At 41.0% G+C, this 26,185-nt stretch overlaps 1 protein-coding gene across 1 annotated transcript; it reads right to left on the minus strand.

Moving 5' to 3' along the window:
* Nucleotides 1–299: 299 nt before the first annotated feature.
* Nucleotides 300–22,175, minus strand: LOC138762422 (probable G-protein coupled receptor 139). The gene is made up of 3 exons (XM_069936179.1): nucleotides 22,077–22,175; nucleotides 11,419–11,521; nucleotides 300–1,246 (listed from the first exon to the last, which is right to left on the minus strand). The coding sequence occupies exons 1-3, from the start codon at nucleotides 22,173–22,175 to the stop codon at nucleotides 300–302; spliced, it is 1,149 nt and encodes a 382-aa protein (XP_069792280.1).
* Between the last annotated feature and the right edge of the window lie 4,010 nt (nucleotides 22,176–26,185).

The raw sequence follows: 26,185 nt of genomic DNA on the forward strand, positions 1-26,185 counted from the left end.
GAAAAAGGTCCCCCTATATTTCCTCTGAAACATTTCCCCTTTCACACAATCCACGTCGTCTAATTTGTATCTCGACTAACTGGGGGAAAAGCCACCTTGTATTTATCCTATCTCTACTCTCATAATTTTGATCACTTCATTCGTCTTTTCTCCAGGCAGTAAAGTCCTAAACTGTTTTAACCGTTCCTTAATTCCCGGCAGCATCCTACTAAATCTTATCTTTACAGGTTTAAATGTAGCTAATCGTGTCTCATGTTGGCTGTGATGAAATGCATTTTTATGCTAAAATAATTACGACATTATCTATCTTTTGCAAACTCAAAATGTTTTACTTCACATCGCTTTTGATATTTACAAAACAACCTGTCAATTTGAATCAATAATTTCACTCCATTTTTCAACTCGTCTCTGAATTTCCTTTGTGTCAAGCCATAGATGCACGTGTTAGTGCAGGTACTGAAAAACTGCAACATCCATCCACATTGCTGGGAGATGAAAATCGGAGTATTGAAATATTTGTCTCTATAGGTGGAGTTCACCAATTGCCAATTCATGGAGTGTATAACATAGGGCATCCACAGAATTACGAAATTGATTGACAGAGCGAACAACAAAATCATCGATTTTCTCCGATTCTCCATCTCTGAATCTTGTTGATTTTCGCCTTTGATCCGGAGTCCACTTCGGACTCTGTTTGCGGCAATTATGTGCTTGGCTGTTAAACCATTGAACAAAAGAATGAAGCAGATGGGTAATATAGGGGTTACGATGGTGTCAAACAACTCAAATGCTTTACAGATCGCTAACGTGTAGTATTCAGGTATCGGAACGCAATACCAAGGCACATTGTCAATTATTAATTGAGGCGACAACAGAAAGTAAAACGGGATGCACCTCACACTGCAGGCTACCCCCACTGTCATGAGAACTACGGCCGCTACTCTTTCCGTACAATATTTCCTCCATAGATTCTGACAGCAAATCGCGACATAGCGATCGAACGTGAAGGCAACAGTGAACCAGACGGAACAGTCCATGCTCGCATATCTGAAGACAATTATGAGAGCACACACTGGAGTTATTTGCAAAACGGGGGCGAACATATATATATTGTTCATTTGCTGCACGATAATCACGATGATAACAACCATGAGATCGGCCGCTGCCATCGCCACGAGATAGCGTGTGATGCACTTGGAGAGCCCACACTTTCCACGAGACAGGATCACAATCGCCGTTAAATTAACTGAAAGAAAAAAAGAAAGTGGAAAATGAATTTAAAGAAAAAAGTTCCGTGTATTCATCTCTGTTTGATGTTCATGGAAGGAATGATCTTGAACTTGTGCTTACGCGGACGACCTAAAATTTCCGCCGAAGGATAGACCAGGTAGGGACGAAAATAGGAAGCCAGTCCGCAACCATTACAAGTAACAGAGACTGGACGAATCAATTATCGTCGAGATCCAACGACCTACCAGCAATACCAACAGCTGCAAGTATAGGATAGTAAATCCTCGCGATGTGATAAATTGGTGGATATATCATTTTACGTGAAGCTGCACGCAGTTATTCGAAGCGCTGTAACAACAAAGCATCCTCTTCTGACAATTGCATTGACACGTTCTTATAACGGAGAAGGAATATCCAATTGGTCAATTAAGGTCGACACGTTCTTACTTACGTCATTATCATCACATCGAGCAAACACACGCTGAGCTATGTTTACACATCGTGTCTTTGGGCAATGCAGTTCGCAAATGACCAGGTGTTGGAAACAACTTGTCTGAATGAGATGCTGCAAGTGTCATCATTTCTGCAAGGATTTACGAATAAATTGAACAAACGTTTTCCTTTCATTCTTTTTGAAATATTTTATTGTTTTACGTAACCATACATATGCAAAATATTTAAAAAGTTTGGCAAAATAATATCGTGTACATTCCCTCCCTTAATATTAATTGTGATTATCTATTAAAATAATTATACATTTAAGTCAATTAATTACTATTACAGCAAATTACAATATATTTAAATAAGATTGTATGAATGATATTATACAGGATCATTAAAATTAAAACAACAAACCCACTTATCAAAAACAAACCTAAAACTAACTCTAATCTATCCCCACCCTCTAATCATTTTACAAGAAAAATAGAATGACGGATCAGTTCCAGAGCACCCAAAAAACTGGGAATATTCAATATATGGGCAAGTAACTGCATGGAACTGCAAAAAAAGCTATGAAAGGTCAGACCAAGACACTGAACCTCGCTCCCTTTCAACTCCACTGAAGGGACGTGGAGCGCCTCGGAGATCGATACGAGGATATTTGTGATGTGCTCAACTTATTGAACGAGGAATATATGTGAAAATTTGAGGAAGAATTAAGATGGAAACGCATTTGTGGCCTACCTGATTGGATAGTGAAGAGCCTTTGTATTTGCGTCTGGATCGGATTTTAATGTTTTTCTTTTATATTTTGATTATGAGATACAGCATTGGAAAGAGACCGTCAGGACACTGGGCCCGTATCGTCCAAATGAGCCAATCCGAGCAATAAAAAACCACTACATCTGTTTGTAATCGGAATGTATAAGAGAACAGGAGAATCCAGGGAGATCCAACCAGATTACTGGGAAAATTTCTTGCAGACATCGGCGATTTGAACACGGTTCTCTGGCCCTGTAATGGTGGTGTGTGAAACGGGACACTAAACATGCTGCTGGTACTGATGGGGAATGAGAAATGGGATGATAGATTTGTCACACGGTTCTTGGAACTGCATTTAGATAACTCTATCTCAGGCAGTACCTCCTCTGTTAAAGACACTGATCTCATGATAGTTATGGAGCAGAATGACTGCCATCTTTCAAACGCTGAGGAGGTCAACACAGGTTGACATGAAACTTGTGGAAGGCGGCGCTTGATGAGCTTCATGTCGTCGTCGGGGGAGTAAAAACGAGATTTGACATCATGTCCACACGAACCGGACATTCGGCTCACGATATTTCCACGAAATTTATCGATCTTCTCCAATATATAACAGATCCTACGCTCCGTCCCATCACATAATATTCCTTTTTACATCGCTGTGCCAAAATAAGATTCCTTATTTGAACCATTGGATCATATTGAGCCACCAGTCCCGCAATGCGTTTGAAGTAACCACCAGTCTCTATGTGAACAGAAACAAATCGGCGTCCACCCTAAACTACCCTACAGTCCCGTTAACCCAGTGTGCTCTGGTATTTGTTGTGACCGCCCCAGATAAAAGACACTGAGCTGCCCAACATGTCTTTTCAGTCAACTCCCATACTTCATCCCACTTACTTGTTAATATGTTGCTCTTTAATATTTCCTAATTACCAGAAGACGTTTTGATTGCTCATGAGTGGAAAACTTAATCCAAGCAATAGAAGTAGCTTGAGAGGCGGAATTCAGAGAAAGTGGCGGCGTGATATAACACTACGAGGCCTTCGACGCGGAATTTTTCTGCAAACCCATAAAACCAAAAGTTTTTTTCTCATTAGTGTAATGTTTCCAATCCCAAGTGCCAAATGCTCCATGTTTCTCTCATCCACTTGCCCAACTCAGAAACATTCATGTATCCTTATTATATCAGTCACCACCAACACAACCATCAATATGGTCCTCACATTCTTCATCCACTGTAGAAAAATAAATAACCACTGACATCTCCCTGATACATTCATCCACTCGCCCTAGAGAGAAGTCCTCTTGTTTTTGCTATTCTTATCTGAGGTGGGAAAATAATAATACTGTCCACCCTATCCACGACTCTCAAAATTCCATACATCACTCTTAACTCGACTCTTAGAACCGGGGAAACATAGAACAATACAGCACAGAACAGGTCCTTCCTCTCGTCTAGTCGCTGCCAAACTATGTTTATGTCTAGTCCAACTGACTTGCATCCAGTCCATTGCCATCCACATCCCTCCGATATATGAACCTGCACAGATTCTGCTTTAAAATTGAGCCCGCATTCAACAGGCAGCTGGTCTCACCCTTCCACCACTCTCTACATGAAGGGGTTTACAGAAATGTCGCCCCTAAACTTTCTCCATTTCACCCTAATTCATGTCCTGTGGTTTGATTGTCACCTACCGTCAGTGTGTGGAAAAAGCCATCTACGTTTACTGTGTCTATATCTCTCATAATTTTAAATACATCAGTCACCACCAACACTACCACCAATATGGTCCACGCATTCTTCATCCACTGTAGAAAAATAAATAACCACTCGCCTGAAAGAAAAGTCCTCTTGTTACATCAAATCTCCCATCTTTCTCCTACTCCAAGGGAATAAAGTCCCTCCCTGTTCCCTGTAATTCATTTCATGAACTGTGCCAACATGCTAGTACCTCTTCTCTGCACTCTTACAATCTTATTGATATATTTCTTTCAGTTAGGTTACCAAACTGAACACAATGCTCCAAAGGTAGCTTCACCAATGTCTAATACCACTTTACTACAACATCCCAACCCCTGTACTAACGAATTTGTTTTATGAAGGCCAATATGCGAAAATATCTGTTTACAACCATATCCACTTGTGACACCACTGACTGAGAATTATCTGTCAGTATTCCTAGGTCCCTCTGTTCTGCCGCACTCCTCAGTGCTGTTCCATTAACGTCTTATGTCATTTCTTGCTTTATCTTTCCAAAATGCAACTCGTCACACTTATCTGCATTAAATTCCATGCAGCATTTTTCAGTTACTCCAGATTCCTCTGCAAGCATTGAAAGCCTTCCTCGGTGTCCACACCTCCTACAATTATTTTGTAATGAGCAAACATACTGATCCAATTTACCTCATTATCATCCAGATTATGTATATAGATGACAATCAACAATGGTCCCAGCATTGATCCCTGACGCCCACAAGAATTTATAGGCCTCCATTATCAGAAAAAGGTCAGCCAACACAAATCTCTGGATCCTCCATTATAGCCAAAGTGGAAGGGTTATAAACGGGTTTTACAGGGGCGCAGACGTACCTTGGAGAAGGAGGAAGTTGGCCGAGTGACAGTCAGAAGAGTGAAAGGGAACTCGGAGACAGAATATGATACCACTGTGGCCATTCAAGTCAACAGGTATAAATATGTGGATGCAGCTGAAGATTATGGCCGAGTTGCGTAAGGTCAATGGCAAAGTCGACGCCTATGATCTCGGAAAATAAACATGAAGTCAGGTAGTGTCATATTCAGAGGGGGCTCCACACATAGGGGAACAGAGTAGAGTGTGTGCGCCAGGAAAAAAACCGACGCCAGGATCGTGTAAAGTGCGAAGGTCTGCAGACGCACTGATTGAAGTAAAATATAATGCAGGCGAGACTCAGCATGTGAAACAGGATACGTTACACAGCAAAAGATGCAAAAAAACATGTCGGGATTGAGCCTTCACTGAGGTATGAAGAAAATTTAAGTAGGCATCTGAATAAAATCGTGGACGGGGACAGGGCCAGACCAGAGGCAAGAGAGAATAGGTGGATAAAGGAGAAACTGCATACCAGCAAGGAGGGGGCGAGGTAGCTCCGTGAATGTATAAAGAAAGGTGGAGAGCAGGAGGAAAGAAGGCGGAGGGAGAAGGACAGGGGTAGGCTACCAGAATTTGGACAAGTCGACGTTAATGCTATTTGGCTGTAGAGTACCAAGAAGGAAAATTAGGTGCTATTCCTCCAATTTACTGGTACTCTTGGTTTGACCGTACAAGTACTATGGGCAGACAGGTCGGCGTGGAGTGGGGAGCATAATTAAAATGTGCAGCCGTTAGCAGATCAGCGTCATTGCGATAGACTGAGCGAAGATGCCAAGTGATGTGATCTACCAGACTGCATGTAGTCTGTCCGATGCAGATGAGATTGCAACGTGAGCCCTGGATGCAGTAGATTCCCTTGCAGATTGACAGTTGAAGTGTTGCATCTCTTGAAAGGACAGTCTATGTCCGTGCATGGTGGTAAGGACGGAATTAAAGACACAAGTGTGGCACATCCTGCACCCGGAGTGGAAAGTGCCATCGGGGTGACTGGAGGGAAGGGATGACTGGACGAGGGAGTCGTGGATGGACCGATCTCTCCGAAAGGAGAAGTAAGGAGGAAAGAGGTAGGTGTATCTTCTGGTCGGATCATGTTGTAGTTGACGGATATTACGGAGGACAATGTGTTCGATGCCCATGCCGGTGGAGTGGTAGGGGTGGACAAGAGCAATCCTATGTTTGATATCCTAGAGCAGATGACCCCTGAGCAGATGTCATAAAAAGGAGATGCTGGTAAGGGCTGAATTGATGTTGACGAGGTGCGAAGCTACGTTTATGGAAGAAGGTAGACGTTCTAGTTGATCTGGAGTAGATCTCATCTTCGGAACAGATACCTCGGAGACGGGGGATTTGAAAGAAAGGAATAGAATTATTGCACTTGAATGGATGTGAAGACGTGTCGTCGAGGTCGGTGTGTTAGTTTGTATGTTGGCAAATATGCTTGTAGAAACCTTTTCTCCTGAGATGGAGAAAGAGCGATCAAGAAGGGGGAGGGTGTGGCCGGAGATAGACTAGGTGAATTTGATGTCAGGGTGAAATTTATCAGCATAATGAATAAAGTTAATGAGTTCATCACGGGTGCTTGACGCAGCACTAATATAGGCGTCAATATAGAGCAGGAATACTTGAGGGGACTTGCCTGTGCAGGCTGGCAGCATGGATTGATCCACAAAGCCCACCTAAAGGCGAGCACAGCTGGAACGCAGACGGGTACCCAGTGGGAGAAAAAGAGATGATTCAAATAAGTTATTAAGAATGAGTGCAAGTTTAATCAGCTAGCGCTGGTGGATGGGGGAATGCTAAGTCCTCTTGTCAATGGAGGGATACTGGTTAGGCTTTCTGGTCATGAATTAAATGAAGACCTTCTTTATGTAGGATGGATCTGAAAAAAGAGTTTGGACGCTCACTGTGGAAATGAGATGGTTAAATTCAGGAAGATGGAAGGCATGAAGAAATGGAGGTCATGTGAATTTAGGTTGAGATGATTTGGACCTAGGAGAAATTTTGACAGCAGGAGCATACAGAAATAATGGGTCTACCTGGCTACTTTGGTGTGCGTGTCATCATCAGAAGGTGGAACCGGGCAGTGAAGGAATGGGATACAACTGATGGAACTGGCACAGAGAAGACCAGAGTTGATGAGGTATGAGATAAACTAAAAGACAATAGCTTGATGTTCTATGGTCCACTCCTGTTCAAGGGGTAAGTATGACAAAGTGTCTCAGAGTTGTCCTGGGGCCTTGGCAAGGTAGAGTACACCAGACTACATCATCACCCCCTCCCCTTGGCCGCGAGTTTGATAGTGAGGTTGGGATTGTTGAGGAGAGTGTGGAGGGCAAAGCGTTCAGAGGAGCTGCGATGAGAATAAGAGAGAGAGAGAGATAAGTCGTGCGATTTAGGTGGTTCATCACTCCGATTGGTCAGAGTGGCGAGCTGGCCAGGACAAGGTGCCCAAGAGGAGGAAGAAAGCCTAAATAATGTGATTGGGTCTTCGGAGGGGGATGGAAAATCCTAGTTGTAGAAGTGGCCATGGAGACTGAGATGATGGAAAAAGAGTTCGGTATCGTGGCGTGCACAGAACACATTGAGATGTTGGGTGACCACGGACAAAGATTAGGCCTTTACTAAGGTCAGAGCATTCCGTCTCTGAGAAGGAAGATCAGAGGTGTGGAAAAGACCAAATAGAGCTCGGTGTACACGTCGGTGTAGTAGAGATTGTTAGGGGATGAGGATGGGGAGAAGTGAGTGGGATGTACAGGATTGGGGAAGTCAGAAGGGCAAGATGGAGGGTTGCGGAAGCTAGACGTGTGAGGTGTTGGATAGAGGAAGTCAGAGCTGCGATGTGCAGAGTTGGAAATGGGGGGAATTGGAGGTTAGGGGAGGTTGGAGGGGGTGGTTGAAGATTGAGGATGTCATCGGCTGGAATTGGAACGTAGGGTAGGTCAGAAGGCACGTGCACAGTCGAGGTTTCACAATGGATTAGGGCACGAGAGCTTCGGAATTTTTGAGTTCACAAGAAAGTGAAAATTCAATTGGGAGAGAAAGTGACGGGTCGAGAGAGAAGCAGAGAGAGGGGAAATTAAGGGATGACTGTAGATGGAATGAGCTTCACAGATACCGTAGTCATGTCAGCTCTGGCGGTGCCGGCGACATCGGAACCCTGGTAAGAACCGAGTTTTTTGGAAGCATCGGCTTACTGGGGCGGAGGTGTAGTGAGCGTTGGCGATGGTAGCATCCGGGACCGCGGTCTGCGGGCGGCCGTGGGTTAGGTAAGGCTGCAGGACACCGCTGTACTGTCTGCCTACTCCCATTGCCTGCTCCCTGATCAAGCATCCATCTGTCGACTCTGCTTTCAGTGTCACCAACACGATGAAAGCCTCCTCGGTTATGTTCTAGCATCTCGAATGATTCTAAGTGCATGCAATTTACGCTCCGTTTCTTGATCCATTCTACCAGGACATGGAGGTGGGTACACGCCCTACAAATCATGTCAGCAAGCGTAACAAGAGGATCCGGGCGGCCCGGTTGATTTTGTAGCGTCTACGATGGGTATTCGAATCCCGCGCTGTCTGTTATGAGTTGGTACGTTCTCCCCATGTCTACGTTGGTTTTACCCGGGTGCTCAGGTTTCCTCACACCTTTCTAAAGGTGTAGTTTAATTTGGTGTAAATTAGGCGACCTGACTCGTGGGCTGAAATTGCCTGTTACCGTGCTGTGTGTCTATTTATTTTTAATTAAGAATACTTTAATTCACAGCATCAGCATAAAAATTAGAATCAGGATTTATTATCATGAACAAGCCTTAAAATGTGACGATTTCCCGCATTACTATAAAAATAAAATAATCATAATAATAATAATAATAACAATAACATTGCACGAAAATCAAGGCCGTGTCTTTGATTAGTCATGAATCTCATGACAGTGGGGGAAAGCTGACCTTGAGCCGAGTACTTGTCTTTAGGCTCTAGTACCTTTTCCCGATCGTAGCAGAGTGAAAATGGAATGGCCTGGGTGTTGAGGTATTTGAATATAGAAGCTGTTTTTTAGGACACCGCCTCATGCAGATGTCCTCGATGGAGTGACGTCTGATGCCTGTGATGCTGCAGGCCGTGCTATCAATTGTCTGTAGTTTATTCTTGTCCTGAGAGTTGACCCTTCCATACTAGGCAGTGATGCAATCACACGGTACACCTACAGAGGTCTTCCGTGGCGTATGAATCTCGTCAGAAACCTCACAAAGCCCTGTGGCGAGTATTCTTTGTGATTTCTATAAAGTGGAGGCTCCAGCACAGATTATTGGCGATGTCCACATCCAGATATTTGAAGATCCTGACCCTCTTCTCTACTGAGCCCTCGATGAGGACTGGGTCTTGTTCTCCTGACTTCCTCCTGACGTCCACAAACATCGCCGAGGTTTTTCTGACGTTGAGCGAACGGTTGTTGTCGCTACACGATTCCTGTATGCTTCCTCATTGACGTTTTAATTCTGCCGACAATATCAGCAAAGTAGCAGCATTTAATTGCTGATACACTTTCTAATTTGCTTTAAGGACCAATAGAGCCTCTGTTCGCTGAAACCACTGGCTCTAAATCCTTCAGACCCACTCACACGTTTTCCAATCAAACAATGGCGGCACCACAGTGTTCGGGTCGTTTGAACTATATTTTACTTTTGTATTGGCTGCAGGATCGACACAAACAACTCTTTAAAACTACAGTCCCCACCAGTGAACTATCGAACTATCTATAACCTTCAAATCCCCGTCCATGTTTCTGTTCAAATATGTTCTTGAATATTAAAACTGAGCCCGTATTTACCAGTTCAGATAGAAACTTGTTCCAACCTCCGACCGTTCTCCATCTGAAGAAGTTCATCTTATACTTCCTCTGAAATATTTACCCTTTCACACGTTCTCTGATTTGTATCTCGACCCAGTGGGGAAAAAGACTCCTTGCATTTACTCTATCTCTTCTCTCATAATTATGTACACCGCATTCGTCTGCCTTTCAGGGAGTAAAATTCCAACCTGGTAAACCTTTCCTCAATTCCCGGCAATATCCTACTAAATCTTCTCTGCACAAGTTAAAATGTATTAATATCTTTCCTAAAGTTAATCGTGTCTCCTGTTGGGAGCAATCAACAGCCTTATTTTTATTCTCTACTTATAGAAACAATTACAACATTGTTATTTTATAGAAAATTCAAAGTATTTTCATTCACATCGATACTTTCAGAACAGCCTGATGAATGTAAATACCAATTTCACTCCATTTTCCAGCACCTCTCAGAATTCCCTTCATGTCAGACCACAGTTGCAGGTGTTAGTGCAGGTACTGAGAAACTGCACCGTCTATCCACATTGCTGGAAGATTTAAAAATCAGAATATTTGTCTCTATAGGTGGCGTCCACCAATTGCCAGTGTATGACATACGGCATCCACAGTTTTGCGAAATTAATGGACAGAGCAAACAACAAAATCACCGATTTTCTCCGATTCTCCACCTCTGAATATTGTTGATTCTCGCCTTTGCTCCGGAGTCCACTTCGACCTCTCTTTGATGTAATTATGTGCTTGACTCTTAAACCATTCAACCAAAGAATGAAAGAGATGGGTAATATAGGGGTTACAATGGTGTCAAACAACTCAAATGCTTTACAGATGGCTGACGTGTAGTATTCAGGAATCGGAACAGAATACCAAGGCACATTGTCAATTATTACTTGAGGCGCCAACAAAAAGTAAAACAGGATGCACATCACACTACACGCTACCCCCACTGTCACAAGAACTACGGCCGCTACTCTTTCGATACACTATTTGCTCTATTGATTCTGACAGCAAATTGCGACGTAATGATCGAACGTGAATGCAACAGTGAACCAGATGGAATAGTCCATGCTCGCATATCTGAAGACAGCTGTGATAGCACACGCTGGAGTTATTTTTTAAATGGGGCGAACAAATATATATTGTTCATCGGCTGCACGATAATCACGATGATAACCACCATCAGATCGGCCGCTGCCATCGCCACGAGATAGAGACTGATGCATTTGGAGAGCCCACACTTTCCACGAGAGAGGATCACAATCACCGTTAAATAACTGAATTAAAACAAGAAATTGGAGAATGAATTTAAAGAAAAAATTCCCTGTATTCATCTTGGTTTGATGTTCATTGATCAAAAGTTCTTGAGCGTTGTGCTTATGTGGACGACCTGGGATTTCCGCCGAGGGTCCCTCCTCCTCTGCATAGACCGTGTGCGGGCGTAAATGGGACGACAGTCGGCAACTGTTACAAGAAAGAGAAGATTGGTTGAATCAATTATCATCGACATCCAGTAACCTACCAAGAATGTCAACAGCTGCAAGTAAAGGATAGTAAATCCTCGCGATGTGGTAAATTGGTGAATATGGCATTCCACGTGAAGCTGCGTGCAGTTGTTCGAAGCGCTGTAAAAACAGAAGAATCCATTTCTGGCACATTCTGATTACGGACAAAGAATATCCAGTGGGTCAATTAAGGTCGACCCGTTCTCACTTATGTCACTACAACTCATCGTGAAAACAGATTCTGAGCTATTTGTACACACCGTGTCATTATGCATTGCATTTACCAACAAGACATTGTTGGAAACAACTTCTCCGAATGAGATACTGCAAGTTTAACCTTTTTTACTAAGATATCTGAAGAGTTTGAACAAATATTTTCATTTCTTACTTTTTAAAGTATTTGTATTGTTTAGCATAAACTAGGAAAAATAATAACCTGTACATTCCACCCCATAATATTAAATATGTTTATCTAGTAAAGTAGTTATATATATAGAAATCAATTAATTACTATTACAACAAATCGCAAAATATCTAAATAAGATCTTAAACTGGACATTATACAGGATAGCTATCATTAAACCAACAAACCCACTTATCTAAAATAAACCTAAAAATAAATCTAATCTACCCCCAACCTTTAATCATGATTACAACATAAATAGAAAGATGGATGGAATCCCCCGAGAGCACCCAAAAGCTGGCAATATTTAATAAATCGGAAAGGAACCAGAAGGAACTGAAAAGAACCGTGAAAACTCAGACCAAGACACCGAAGCTCGTTTCCCATCAATTCCACTGAAGGAACGTGAGTTCGGTACGAGGACATTTAGTTGTACAAGGAAATTATGTGAAAATGTGAGGAAGAATTAAGATGGAAACGGAAGTGTGGACTATCACATTTGGCAGTGAAGAACTTTTGTATTTGCGTCTGGATCTGATTTTAACATGTGTTCATTTTTTTTAATTATGAGAGGGCAATGGATCCAGAGTTTCCAACTAATACCATTGTATTAATCACCTAATTCAGGACATTTCCTTATCGGTAACTCTCGACGTTTACAGAGCTATGCAAATGTCTGGAAGTTTTGGTCGCCCTCCCCAATATTATTGCGCACTGAGAGATACAATATGGATGCTGCTCTCAGGTACTTTGGTTCATTCGGGCCCACCAACTGCAGATTTCCTGTTCACCTCCATTTGACCTCTCCTTGAGTCAGCCTGCCCTCATACTGTATTGGAATACTTGTTGACACACCAACGAAATTCAAATCCATTTACTACTTTTGCACCAAGGCGATTGCAATCAATATAGGGTAAGATTAATATTACAGACCCTTATATATGTGGTCAAACCACGTTTCACCTATTGCGGTCAGTTCTCTTGGTATCATAACAGGAAGTGTGGAAATACCTTGTGGAGGGTTGAGATGAGTTTTATCAGCATGATTCTCAATTTGGAGAACATGTCCGATGGAGCAAGGGTGACTGAATGAACACCCTTATCTTTAGGGAGAAGAAGGATAGCAGATAACCTGACGGAGGTACACAAGCTTATGGGGTGGTCAGGAATCACATATTTCCTGGGTGTCTGTAGGGAATAACAGAGGGCAACTGTTGACGTTGAGTGGAGGAAGGAGGGTTTTGGAGAGATGTTAAAGATAAGTATTCAATCCAGAGATTGGCAGGGGATTAGCATATATTGTCCGGGATGTCGCAGAAGCTGGTCCAAAGGAGAATTTCAAACGACTCTTTAGTTCGTGGAGGTAAGGAAAATAATGTTTATACATTTGTCGAGGGAATTATTAGATTGTTCAGTGTACAGATGTCTGCACAACATCGTGGGATGGATGGGGTGTACTGTCTTGTTCTGTATTCTATATGTTCCATGCTCTCGCATGAGAATAATTTATTTTTGCACCTCTGCAAAATATGGACAGTTCACTGCCCGGGACAATAGAGCCGCTTCATTGCTCTACTGTTCTTTAACTTCCTCTGTGACAGAGTATATAGAGGTTTTTGGGAGATAAATTGGGAAAGGTTTGTTGGAACAGGTCACACACAATCATTTTAAAACGCAGGATATTTGCAGGAGCTTTTGTAAGAGTGTTCAGAATCATGATGGACTATTGTTTGCAGAAGGAAACAAATGTAACAATAGGCAGTACCAGCTTTGTCTAAAAAGGAGCATTTACTGTCTGGAAGGACATGTGATCTTTGCAGGCAGACAGCAGAAAGAAACAGGTATTTCTCTCAGAGTTGGAGGAAGTGAGAGAGAGAGAGAGAGAGAGAGAGAGAGAAAGAGAGAGAGAGAGAGAGAGAGAGAGAGAGAGAGAGAGAGAGAGAGAGAGAGAGAGAGAGAGAGAGAGAGAGAGAGAGAGAGGACTGGGGGAGACACAGAGGGACAAGCTGGCAAGCTTTGGAAGACGGCCTAGTCAAAGGAGAGGATTACCTGTTCAGTGTTTCCCTTGGAATAAAAGAATCAGCAAGGAACTCTGTGGTGACCTGAAAGACATTAGAGTTTATCATCTGGAGATCCCTGAAGGGGGCAAGTCTCATCAGCAAGACACAGGAGTGACTGATTAAAAAGGAATCAGTTGTGGATGTCCTGGAATAATAAAAACTCTCTCTCTGAAAACCAACAAGAACCCTTCTGAGTGGTAACCATTTACCTGTTAAGTACCAAACCCTGGTGAACTTTATTAATGTTAACTTCTGTAGAGTACAAAAATTGCATCCAACCAGTGAGATTGAACTGTGAAGCAAAGGTATTTGCTGAACTTACGCACACGTCCACTTAGAATTAGACGGAGGTTAGTTAGGTTAAGTAAGTCGATAGTTATAAGTTCAAATTTAATTCTAGTTTCATGTTCAAAGATAATTAAAAGCAACTTTAGTTTAAGTAACCCTTTTTCGTGGTGCATATCAATCGCTGCTGGGTTTTCAGGTCCTCTGGACCCTGACTTACCACCAACGCTGACTCAGTCAATGGCCCCTTCTGTGACTTGGAAAGTAGTTGCAGTACAACCACTGTTTTCTGAAGATTGTGCTGTAATTGTTATGTTATGTTACGTTATATTGTGAGGGCACATTTCGATCATTTGTGCCATTTCAGTCGTTAATGTAGTTTATAAAGTTGGAAGGGGTACAGACGATATTTATAAGGGTATAGCTAGGATTACAACAGGTTGGATACAATGAGAGGATGTGCAAATTGCTACAGATTTCTTTGTGTTTATGCATATTTTCTGCTTCTCTGACTAGCCTGGTGAATATATACCTATATATCTCACAGCTGAATAATTCCAATAGTATCTATTTTAATTTCATATTTCTAGTATCTGTGGATTTTTTCCCTTCCAGCATTGATTTTGGTCCTTCTCGTGTTATTTCTCATTCCTTTTTTTTTTCAATTTACATCTCTTCCAGAAAATTAATCCATTGTCATCATTCTCTCATCTATCACTACCAGCACGTGTATTATTCAGTCTCTCTTGGTCTCCGTCCTGTTTATAAATGCTTACATAGAATATAGATCATTGAAATCTGCAGCACAGCGCAGGCCCTTTGGCCATGAGCGCTGCGTCGACATAAGACACTACCAACTGCTTAGAATTTTTCGACTATGTAACACACTTTTTTGCTGTTCCACATATGCTCTTGCTTTAAATTTTTTTTTCGTTTCTTCTCTCCTTCCTCTGCGACTTATAAATAAAACACAATTTCGATTGTTTTTTTTTGTCAGTTAGAATTAAATCCTATCAACCTGAAATGTTAATTCTGTTTCTGTCCCTATAGATGGTCCATGCATTACTGACATTCTCACGTGTTCTAAGCTTATTTCAGTTTCCCAATATCTACTTTTTGCTCTTGAACCACTGGATCAGGGCGTTTTTGTGGGCTGTAATATTCTACATCATATTAAAACAAATGACCTTCAATACTCTCCATCATAAACAGCTCTAAATGAAAATAACTGATGACCATATGTTGAAAGCTAATTATCAAGAGGTAAATAAATCAAGTTAAGTTATTGTTATTCCAGGCTTTATTTTTGAACGTCGCCCTCCTGGCTTTGTTTTTTTTTTCTATTCATTATTTCATTCTCAATCTCCCCTGAGACATTTTAAAGCTTGAAATGTGAATATTTTTAATGCTTTTGTGAACATTGTGATACTTTTCATTTCTTTCCATTATATGAATCGACTCACACTTTATACTGCCAAATAATATTTAGAAATTTTGGAACTCTGCATTAGACCTTCTTAAGACTTAGCTTGTTTTAAAGGAAGCAATATGAATGACTCAATCGAGATGAAAGCTGACTGTTTTCCCAGATACTTATTCTGCACATGGAAAAACAAATTCTAACATCATAGATATCATATTAAACTGTTTACTTAACTCAATATTATTAAAAGAAAACATTGGTTGGAATTAAATGACAAATAGCCAAAATAAAGTATAAATTGATTTTCACTGCAATTGTTTTCCAAGAATGGAAAGTAGAGGAAGAAAATGAAATTTCAGGGACCCTTATTCCATGCCTTATAACATATGACAAATGTTGTCAACAGTCCAGTTGATTTTTCAATTGTCTCTACCAACTGAGGCTGTAAGCTCTTATCAATATTTTCCCAATCAAACCAAATTTAGTTTCCCACCTTCAATAATTTTACCATAAATTGGCATATGTTCGGACGGATGCCTGAAAAGTTACCCTCCTCAGTTTTTATGGCAGTCACCAGGTCATTTGCGCATAAATGAGGTCATCAGGATCATCTGAAAAGGTTGAAATCCTGTTTACAGTCCCAAAACTGGGTGCGAGGCTGATTTTATTTTTGTCTTTATTTGTGCATTTTTCAATGGATTCATCAGTAATTACCCATCCCTCTGGTTTATGCTGACACTTTCCAAAACTTTCAGCTCTTTCACCTCCATTTCCTTATTCTTCCATCTCTACTCACTGGGTGATAATCTAGAAATTCTTTTCAGTTCTCCAATCACAATTAGTGGTGTAACTGAAGAGAACAATGCAGACAAAAGGGAAAATTCTCAAGTCATGAACTAGCATTCACGGAATATCGAACTTTGACTACAAAAGACATTGAAATTGTCATTCACTATGATCATCCTTTGTGTCATACTTACATCATTTAAATCTGCACAGATTCTGAGTTTTTTTCTTAATTATCTTTGAAGATCTGGGAATATTTATGGTGAATTCACTCTCTGAAGATTCAGAAGCCTGGATGAATTACATTATGTTCATGATAAATTCATGGTCGGGGGTGGGCTGCTGGAAAGAGCCTCCAGTCCATAACTGGAATATTGCATACTATTTTGACCTCTTTATTTAAGGAAGACATTAACTACCAGGATGACGGGGTTGGCTTTTAAGGAAAGATGGTGTTGAATGCTTCTGGGACTTTGGAAAAAATGTGAGATGATCTCATCAAACTATATATACGCCTAAGGGAGCATTATAAGGTACATGATCTGAGTAATCATTTCTCCAGTGGAGCTGCAATGTTGATCAACATCACAGGATACAAAAATGACAGTCTAAGAATGAGATTGAATGTTCTCTTCCACTAAAAATGGCTATTTGGAAGTTTCCGCACATGGGTTTTGTTAATGCTGAATTATTACTTTTATTCAATTATAAATCAGTTTTTTTTAATAAAATGGTATGAAAAGTTATGGGGTGAGGCAAGAAAAATAGATGAGAGAACAGTTAGATTTTTCATTATGTTATTAAAAATTGAAATAGGCTTGAAAACCTATTGGCCTATTCCTCTTTCAGTTTCTTGTTTGTTGAGAATGATATTTCAATGTACTTTCATCAATTTCCGGCAACATCCTACTAAATTTTCTGCACAAGTTAAAATGTATTAATATCTTTCCTAAAGTTAATCGTGTCTCCTGTTGGCAGCAATCAACAGCCTTATTTTTATTCTCTACTTATAGAAACGATTACAACATTGTCTATTTTTTAGAAAATTCAAAGTAATTTCATTCACATCGGTATTGATACTTGCAGAACAACTTGATGACTGTAAACACCAATTTCACTCCATTTTGCATCTCCCACTCTGAATTGCCTCCATGTCAGGTCACAGATGGAGGTGTTAGTGCAGATTTTGAGAAACTGCACCGTCTATCCACAATGCTAGAAGATTTAAAAGTCGGAATATTTGTCTCTATAGGTGGCGTCCACCAATTGCCAGTGTATTACATAGGGCATCCACAGTTTTACGAAATTAATGGACAGAGCAAACAACAAAATCACCGATTTTCTCCGATTCTCTACCTCTGAATATTGTTGATTCTCGCCTTTCATCCGGAGTCCACTTCGAACTCTGTTTGATGTAATTATGTGCTTGCCTCTTAAACCATTGAACAAAAGAATGAAAGTGATGGGTAATATAGGGTTTACAATGGTGTCAAACAAATAAAATGCTTCACAGATGGCTGACGTGTAGTATTCAGGAATCGGAACACAATACCAAGGCACATTGTCAATTATAACTTGAGACGCCAACAAAAAGTAAAACAGGATGCATCTCACACTGCAGGTTACCCCCACTGTCAGGAGAACTAAGGCCGCTCCTCTTTCCGTACAATATTTCCTCCATAGATTCTGAAAGCAAATTGCGACGTTGCGATCGAATGTGAATGCAACAGTGAACCAAACGGAGCAGTCCATGCTCGCATATCTGAAGACAGCTGTGAGAGCACACACTGGGGTTATTTTGCAAAATGGGGGCGAAAATATATATATTGTTCATCTGCTGCACGACAACCAGAATGATGACCACCATGAGATCCGCCTCTGCCATCACCACGAGATAGAGAGTGATGCATTTGGAGAGCCCACACTTTCCACGATAGAGGATCGCAATCACTATTAAATAACTTAATTTAAAAAAGAAATTGGAGAATGAATTTAAATAAAAATATTCCCTGCATTCATCTCGTTTGATTTTCATTGAACAAAAGATATTGAGCGTTGTGCTTATGTGGACGACCTGGAATTTCTGCCGAGGGTCCCTTCTCCTCTGCATAGATCGTGTTGGAGCGTAAATGGGACTACAATCGGCAATTGTTACAAGAAAAAGACTGGTTGAATCAATTATCATCGAGATCCAGCGACTTACCAAGAATACCAACAGCGGCAAGTAAAGGATAGTAAATTCTCGCGATGTGGTAAATTGGTGAATATGGCATTTTAGTGAAGCTGAGCGCAGTTTGAGCTATTTGTACACACCGTGTCATTGTGCATTGAATATATCAACAGGCCATATATATATTTTTTATAATTACTATTAGAACAAATCGCAATATATCTAAATAAGATCTTAAACTGGACATCATACAGGATAAATATCATTAAACCAACAAAGCCCACTTATCTAAAATAAACCTAAAATTAAATCTAATCTACCCACAACCTCTAATCATGGTTACAACATAAATAGAAAGATAGATCGGGTCGCGACCTCAACAAGATTGATGGAATGCCGTGAGAGCACCCAAAAGCTGGCAATATTTAATAAATCGGAAAGGAACCAGAAGGAACTGAAAAGAACTGTGAAAGCTTTGACCAAGTCACGGAAACACGGTTCCCATCAACTCCACGGAAGGAACATGGAGTGCCACGGATTTCGGTACGAGGACATTTAGTTGTACAAGGAAATTATGTGAACATTTGAGGAAGAATTAAGATGGAACCGGAATTGTGGACTATCACATTTGGCAATGAAGAACCTTTGTATTTGTGCCTGGATCTGATTTTAAAATGTGTTAATATATTTTTTTAATTATGAGAGGGAAATGGATTCAGATGTTCCAAATAATACCATTGTATTAATCACCTAATTCAGCACATTCCTATATCGTTAATACTCGACGTTTACAGAGCTATGCCAATGTATGGGCATTTTGGTCGCCCTCTCCAATATTATCGCGCACTGAGAGATACAATTTGGATTCTGCTCAACGTCAGAGTTGGAGGGAGTGATAAAGAGAGAGAGAGAGAGAGGAGAGAGACACAGACATCGGTTCCAGAGGGACAAGCTGGCAAGCTTTGGAAGACGGCCTAGTCAAAGGAGAGGATTACCTGTTCGGTGTTTTGTTAAAAAAGAAACAGAAAGGAACACTCTGGTGACCTGAAAGAACTCAGAGTTTATCATCTAGAGAACCCTGAAGGGGGCAAGTTTCATCAGCAAGACAAAGGAGTGACTGATTAAAAATCAATCAGTTGTGGATGTCCTGGAACAAGAAATATTTTCTCTCTGAAAACCAACAAGAACCCTTCTGAGTTGTAACAATTTACCTATTAAGCGCCAAACCCTGGTGAACTTTATTAATGTTACCTTCTGTACAGAGTACAAGAATTGCATGCAGCGAGTGAGATTAGACTGTAAACTTACACACGCGTCCGCTTAGAATTAGAAGGGGGTTAGTTAGGTTAAGTAAGTCAATAGTTATAAGTTCAAATTTGATTCAAGTTTCATGTTCAAAGATAATTAAAAGCAACTTTTGTTTAAGTAACCCTTTTTCGTGGTGCATAGCTATTGCTGCTGGGTTTTGGGGTCCTCTGGACTGGTAACACCACCAACCCTAACTCAGTTAATGACCCCTCCAGTTAATCGTCCTTTTCTGTGACACTGAAACTACCCTGGAAAGTAGTGCCACTACAACCACTGTTTTCTGAAGATATTGTGAGGGCACATTTCGATCCTTTGTGCCGTTTCAGTCGTTAATGTAGTTTCGAAAGTTGGAAGGGGTACAGACGATATTTATAAGGCTATAGCTAGGATTACAACAGATGGAATACAGTGAGAGGATGTGCAAACTGTTACCGATTTCTTTGGAACCGAGGATATGTAAAGGGTTTTTTTTTTATTGAGATCAGCAAAATCATAAACTCCACTTGAAAGGTGGCAATCTGCGGTGAGATAATTATCAAGTAAGGAGGATAGGATTTGCAATGGACGTGAGGGAATTATTCCTCCCTCAGAGTGCAGTGGGTGCATAGAAGGAGCTGTCAGCCAAGGTGATGGAGCCAGGTACATTAGCTTTGCATAATATCGAGATAAATGTGGCATTACAGAGAATTCGGGGTGAATGTTCCCAAGAAAGGTGTGGGATTAAAACGGGACAGGAGGTTTTTGGTTGCATACGAAGTCAGACCGAGGGTCTCAGCGTACTGTATGGACCTTTGATATTTTATGGAGAAAAGTCGCGTCCTCAATCTAGAGACTGTTTAAATCTACATTTGGGCTTTGCGACAGAATGCGGGGCATCCGGATTAACATAAGGACCTCAGAGGCACCAGGTTTCCTCTCTCCAATATACATAAATTTATTTGATATCATACAAAGTAGAGCAGATCTATATTGCCCCTTAAAAAAAATGAATTGAAAAGAACATTCAACTCAGAGTTCAGAGGATGCCGGAAGGTTTTAGATAGTCAAGATGATTGAGCAACCGTCTGAGAGATGGAGCACAACAGTGGCAACTCTGGGGTGTTCGACACAGGAAAGAAACATGGAAAATTAATGGAGAAACATAGAAGCGATTTTTCTCTACCAATATCTTTGTGATTGCTTCAATGATTCGAAACACTTAGTTTACTGATTCCAGAGATAATCAGCAGGGCTAATACGATATCACCCATCTGAGCGATATGAGTGTGATTTGGAGTAAAGAACACTCTGTCTCAACTGTACAGTGTATAGCGAAGCCACAAATAGAATACGCTGTGTATTAGCATAGAAAACAATAGTGGTTTATGTGGTGATCCAAGGAATTGTCAATGGGCTTTTTTTCAGAAATAAAGGGTTAGCCCATGATAAGGTTAGCATTGCTTGGGATTTTAAGCATTAAAAATTTAAGAGAAGACAGAAAAGAAGTGTAAATCTGCCACAGAGGGTGGTAGAGGCAGATTCGCTGATTATGTTCAAAAGAGAGTTTGCCCACTTTAGTGGGCAAAGGAGTTAAGGGTTATGGGGATAAGGCTGGAAAGGGGTACTGATGGCAGTGATCAGCCATGATCTGTAAAATGGCGGTGCTGGCTCGACGGGCCGAAGGGCCTACTCCAGCTCCTATTGTCTATTGTCTATTGTTGGCAGAAAATAATTGTTTCCTTTGGCTGCTGAGACCAGATATTGGACACATTGCCTCAAATTCAGTTGAGAGGTTTCAAGAACGAGGTGAATTGGGAGTCGCTGTAGAACTGCCTCTTGAAATGAATTGAAGACAGAGATAGAAACATATCTGAAAAAAATAAAAGATTTAAAGACTAAATCTGCCTTAATGGAGTTTAATAGCTTGCACGCATATTCGTGGTTTTAATGTTTAATTTCAAATTTCAGAATTCGAGCACCAATAAAATGTCATTTTCTGGTTCCATTATTATGTGGTACCTGATTACGTAGATATTTGGAAGAAGGTACATGTGCCAGCTGCAGGACTCCTGACTTTCACACCCTGCGTCATGATAATAGCTGAGTCACACGGAACAATCAATGCCGAAGTGGCATTAGCCAGCAATGGATCTACAGCAGCAATCGCCATCAGAGAGCCAGTGGTACATTTTGTAAGTCGCAATTTCCAGAATCTTCAGCAGAGAATAGTGCTCCCGACAATTTGACCCCTAACCTCTAACCAGCCCCTTGCCGACCGCTCTTCGGATCTCACTGCTGCACTCACGCTGACTCTCACGTGGATCCCGGCCACCCTCGGCCGAAGCTTCGAGAGCCGACATTCAGCTAGTAACTCCGGATAACGTAGACATCTACCGTAGTCCCGTCCTCGCTGCTGGATCCTACTGGGACATCCCCAACCACCCTTTACCCTTCCCTTGGCTATCCCACTTCACCTCCTCCCCCTCTCTGAACAAGATAATCTGTCCTTAGTAGAGGCATTACCTTCCTACCCCTCTGCCCACACATTAATGGGTTCCAGGCACGCCATCATGCCGAAATCGTCTTCTGTTTTCTCTGTCTCCATGCCTACTTTCATATCGTGACGCTTACCCCCAGTGAAGACCCTTACTCTTGCTTATATCCTTCTTCCTCCTCTTGGATGCCTCACCCTGTTTAGCTGCCCACTCTAGATTTCCAAGTGCTGCGGAGACAGCAAGTGTTTCAAATTCACCGTTCCTCTCTCTTATTCTAATTTTACTTCCTCCTAAACCTCTTCCTTTCACTCTACCTCCTCTAATCCCAAAGTTAGCATCAATCCCGCAATCATAGCTAGTGCTGATCAAATTCATTCACTTTACCCATCTCATATGCAGCTGGTCCATATCGGATTACCCTCTCCCCTTTCTGGGTCTATCTGTCTCCGTCTTCCAAGGGAAGCTTTACACCGACAAACCTACCAACTTCCTTCAACTACCTCGACAACAATTCCTCACACACTGTCCCCGGCAAAGATTCTATTCCCTTCACGCAATTTTTCCGTCTAAGCCACATCTGTTCCCAAGATTAAGTCTTCCAGTCCACATCATCTGAAATGTCGGCCTTCTTCTAAAATTGTGAATTACCCTCCAATCCATCAACTCAGTCCTCCCTGACACTTCCTCCATTCCCGCTCATCTGCCCTGTCCCCTCTCCCCCAGACGCAACAAATACAGAATTCCCCCTGCCATTAACTACTCTCTCTCTCTCTCTCTCTCTCTCTCTCTCTCTCTCTCTCTCTCTCTCACTCTCTCTCTCTCTCTCTCTCTCTCTCTCTCTCTCTCTCTCTCTCCCCCTCACCCCCCCCCCCCCCACCACGGTCGTACTGAGTCCTTTTGTATTCAGTAGAGCAACCTAACTTGGAGTGTTTTTGCACTGGCTTACTTGACTGACTGACCTGGGGTATTGGGGCATTTGGCACTTCTTTCTTTCACTTATGGGCATAAACTAAAAAGGTCTCAGTTTTATTTCCACATATACACTTTTTAATAATTTAGGTATCATTGGTAATAGAGGCATAACGTGGGGTTAATTTGGGTAAGAATATATACTGTTAATAGTTATGAATAAAGTAGTATTAGAATTAACCCCCTTTTGTATTGTATCCTCTGTTGTTGCTAGTTTGGGGTTGTAACACACCACCCGTATAAATTCTCCTGACCTTCTCTTTATTTTTAAAAATATTTGTATTGGGTTTGGCATATAAATCCTACATACACATTTTTCTAATTAAACAAATCACAGGGAATATCATATACATTCACAAATTAATATAAAAATGAAATCGAAACCTTATCCATATTTGTTTATATAACAAAATTTCTTTAAAAATAATTCTGGATAGAAAATAATTAACACTACATTAGACAATCCCGTGATCTAATCAAATGGAAAATTCTGTAAAAGTTAATGATTGATCTGTCAGACAGAATTAAACACATATTAACAAGTTAATCTAAAAAAAAATAAAAAGAAAATAGATAACAAAAAATCTAAAAACAAATCTAATAGACCCCCTCCCTCAAATCAAGGTTCCCTTGTAGAAAATGATGCAAAGATATGAATCAAATAGCGACCTTGATAAAATAGGCAGGGAATCACTGGAACATCCAAATTTTTAAATCAGTCAACCATGATAATATTTTATGAATGGGCCCCACACCTTTTCAAATTGAAACTTTCTATAATTTTCCAAAACGTTAAATAGGACATTATGACATATGACCACTGTGTATGAGTAGGTGAAGAGTCATCTTTCCTATCATTAACATTGCTCGTCTAGCTATCAACATGATGAAAGCTAAAAAAAAAACGTTCTCTTGTGAGGCAGACGGGGCTATATCCTGTTCCTTAGAAAAACAAAACAAGGCAAAATATTACATTCTTCAACTCCTCAAATATAACCCAGATAACCTCCTCCGACCTTCTCATTGGTTCACTCCCTAACGGGAGATCCTGACGCACTCATCCTCTTCCTCCTGCATCTAAGGTCCATCGCCCATATACTGACGCTTAGAACAACCTGGCATGCACGTTATTACCCCCAAGTATCGCATTGCTTACGTCATCATCGGAAATTGGCACAACTTCCAATAAAGGAACGTAGGTGACTGCGATACCACCACACCCGCCCCAAAATCATGAGTGGAGTTTATTGATTAGAACTGTCCCACTATGTAATTGTCTCAGGACTGAGATTTCATCCCCACAAGTCAGGGGAAGCATGGTGCAACTGGCAATGGTGACTGGCCCTCTAACTTTGCTTCTCACACAGAACTTGGACCATCGATATGCACCGGCTTCAACCTGTCAATTGAAACTACGTGAGCTATTCCATCTGTGTCTAGAATAAAGGTTTTCGGGTGGCATGACCGAACCCTAAATGCACCGTAGAAAACAGGCTGAAGTGGTTTGTGAACAGCATCATGCCAGAGGAGTACATGCGTACAGGGTTGTAATCATTATCAGCTTAAAGAAAACATCGATTACCTCATCATTGATGCCAGGCATTTCTCCCGACCAAGTTAAGTACCGACGGTGAAGAATGAACCCTGTTTTAATTCATGACATTCTCCAGCATTGTGGTTTTACACAGTGAAATAATTAGGGACGAATGACAACAGAATTGAAGGATGAAAATCCCAAAATACAATTGAAATATCCAGAAGAACAGCCTGACGATAGAATAACACAGTGGCGGGAAATTACGTACCAGGGATGCCGATGCCCGAAATATCTGTTTGCAGTACTTGCCTGCAATACATTATGTTGTGGCTTTTGAATCTTCCACCTGTATATAAATTGCAAATGATTCCAAATATTTGATATTGATCAATTAATATTTACGTCAGAAATTAGTTTCGCATGAACACAAGAGTCTATCTCTGTTCAATTTCGTCCAACCCAAACGTTCCAAAGATGAATGCGATTTCCAGTGACGGTCAGTCCGAACTGTGATTTAGGCACTGTTCTGTCACTTTCCTATAGAACAAATAAATATCCATTGTTTAAATCGACGCACCATAATTAATGTAAATTACTAATATTATACAAACCAATCTCCTCTGCTTCAGTGAAGTTTGACTCACACCCCAATGGGGAAACTTAATAATTCTTCATTCATCAATGCATCAATAACAATGATCTCGCCATAGTCACCCTGATTTTTTTAAGAAGTCCGAACGGACTCTGCGAATCTTATAATCAATACACCATCTCCGCCCAATCACAATGTTCCCATTGTGAGTGCATGTTCCATTCCAGTGCTTCCGCTAATAACTTAAAATTGTCAACCAATTTAATGATTTTTAATGATATTATCTCAGTTCTTCTTCAGCCCATTGTAGCTTCATTTCAGCTCTTTGATTGGCAGGCTGTAGTGGGGTCCACGCATCATGTCCGCACACTCACCGAGGTCACACAAACAGACAGCAAAATATAAAATATCAGCCACAGCACCAGGCCAGGGTATGCATCCTCCGACTGATCCCTACAGGTTCTATTCTGCGGAGAGAATGGTGAGTTTATTGACATACGAGGCATATGTGTATCCAAATATTTTAATTGCTGCAACCCAACTGGCGCTTCATGAAAATAAAGAATAATGCTCCTCATGAAAGTAAAAAGATGGTCGATACAAAAGGTATAATAATCATAAATATTTGAAGTTAATGCAGTGCGAGAATACAAGATTTGTACTTTTGCTCCAGACATTACTTTTCCTGGCGTCAGTGCAATCCATAATCAATGAGGCACAGGAAGGTTCAAGACCCTCATTGCCTTTAGAAAAAAAACTTGACAGAACCTAGCACTC

Source organism: Narcine bancroftii, chromosome 4, assembly GCF_036971445.1.
Source record: "Narcine bancroftii isolate sNarBan1 chromosome 4, sNarBan1.hap1, whole genome shotgun sequence".
Classification (NCBI taxonomy): Eukaryota; Metazoa; Chordata; class Chondrichthyes; order Torpediniformes; family Narcinidae; genus Narcine; species Narcine bancroftii.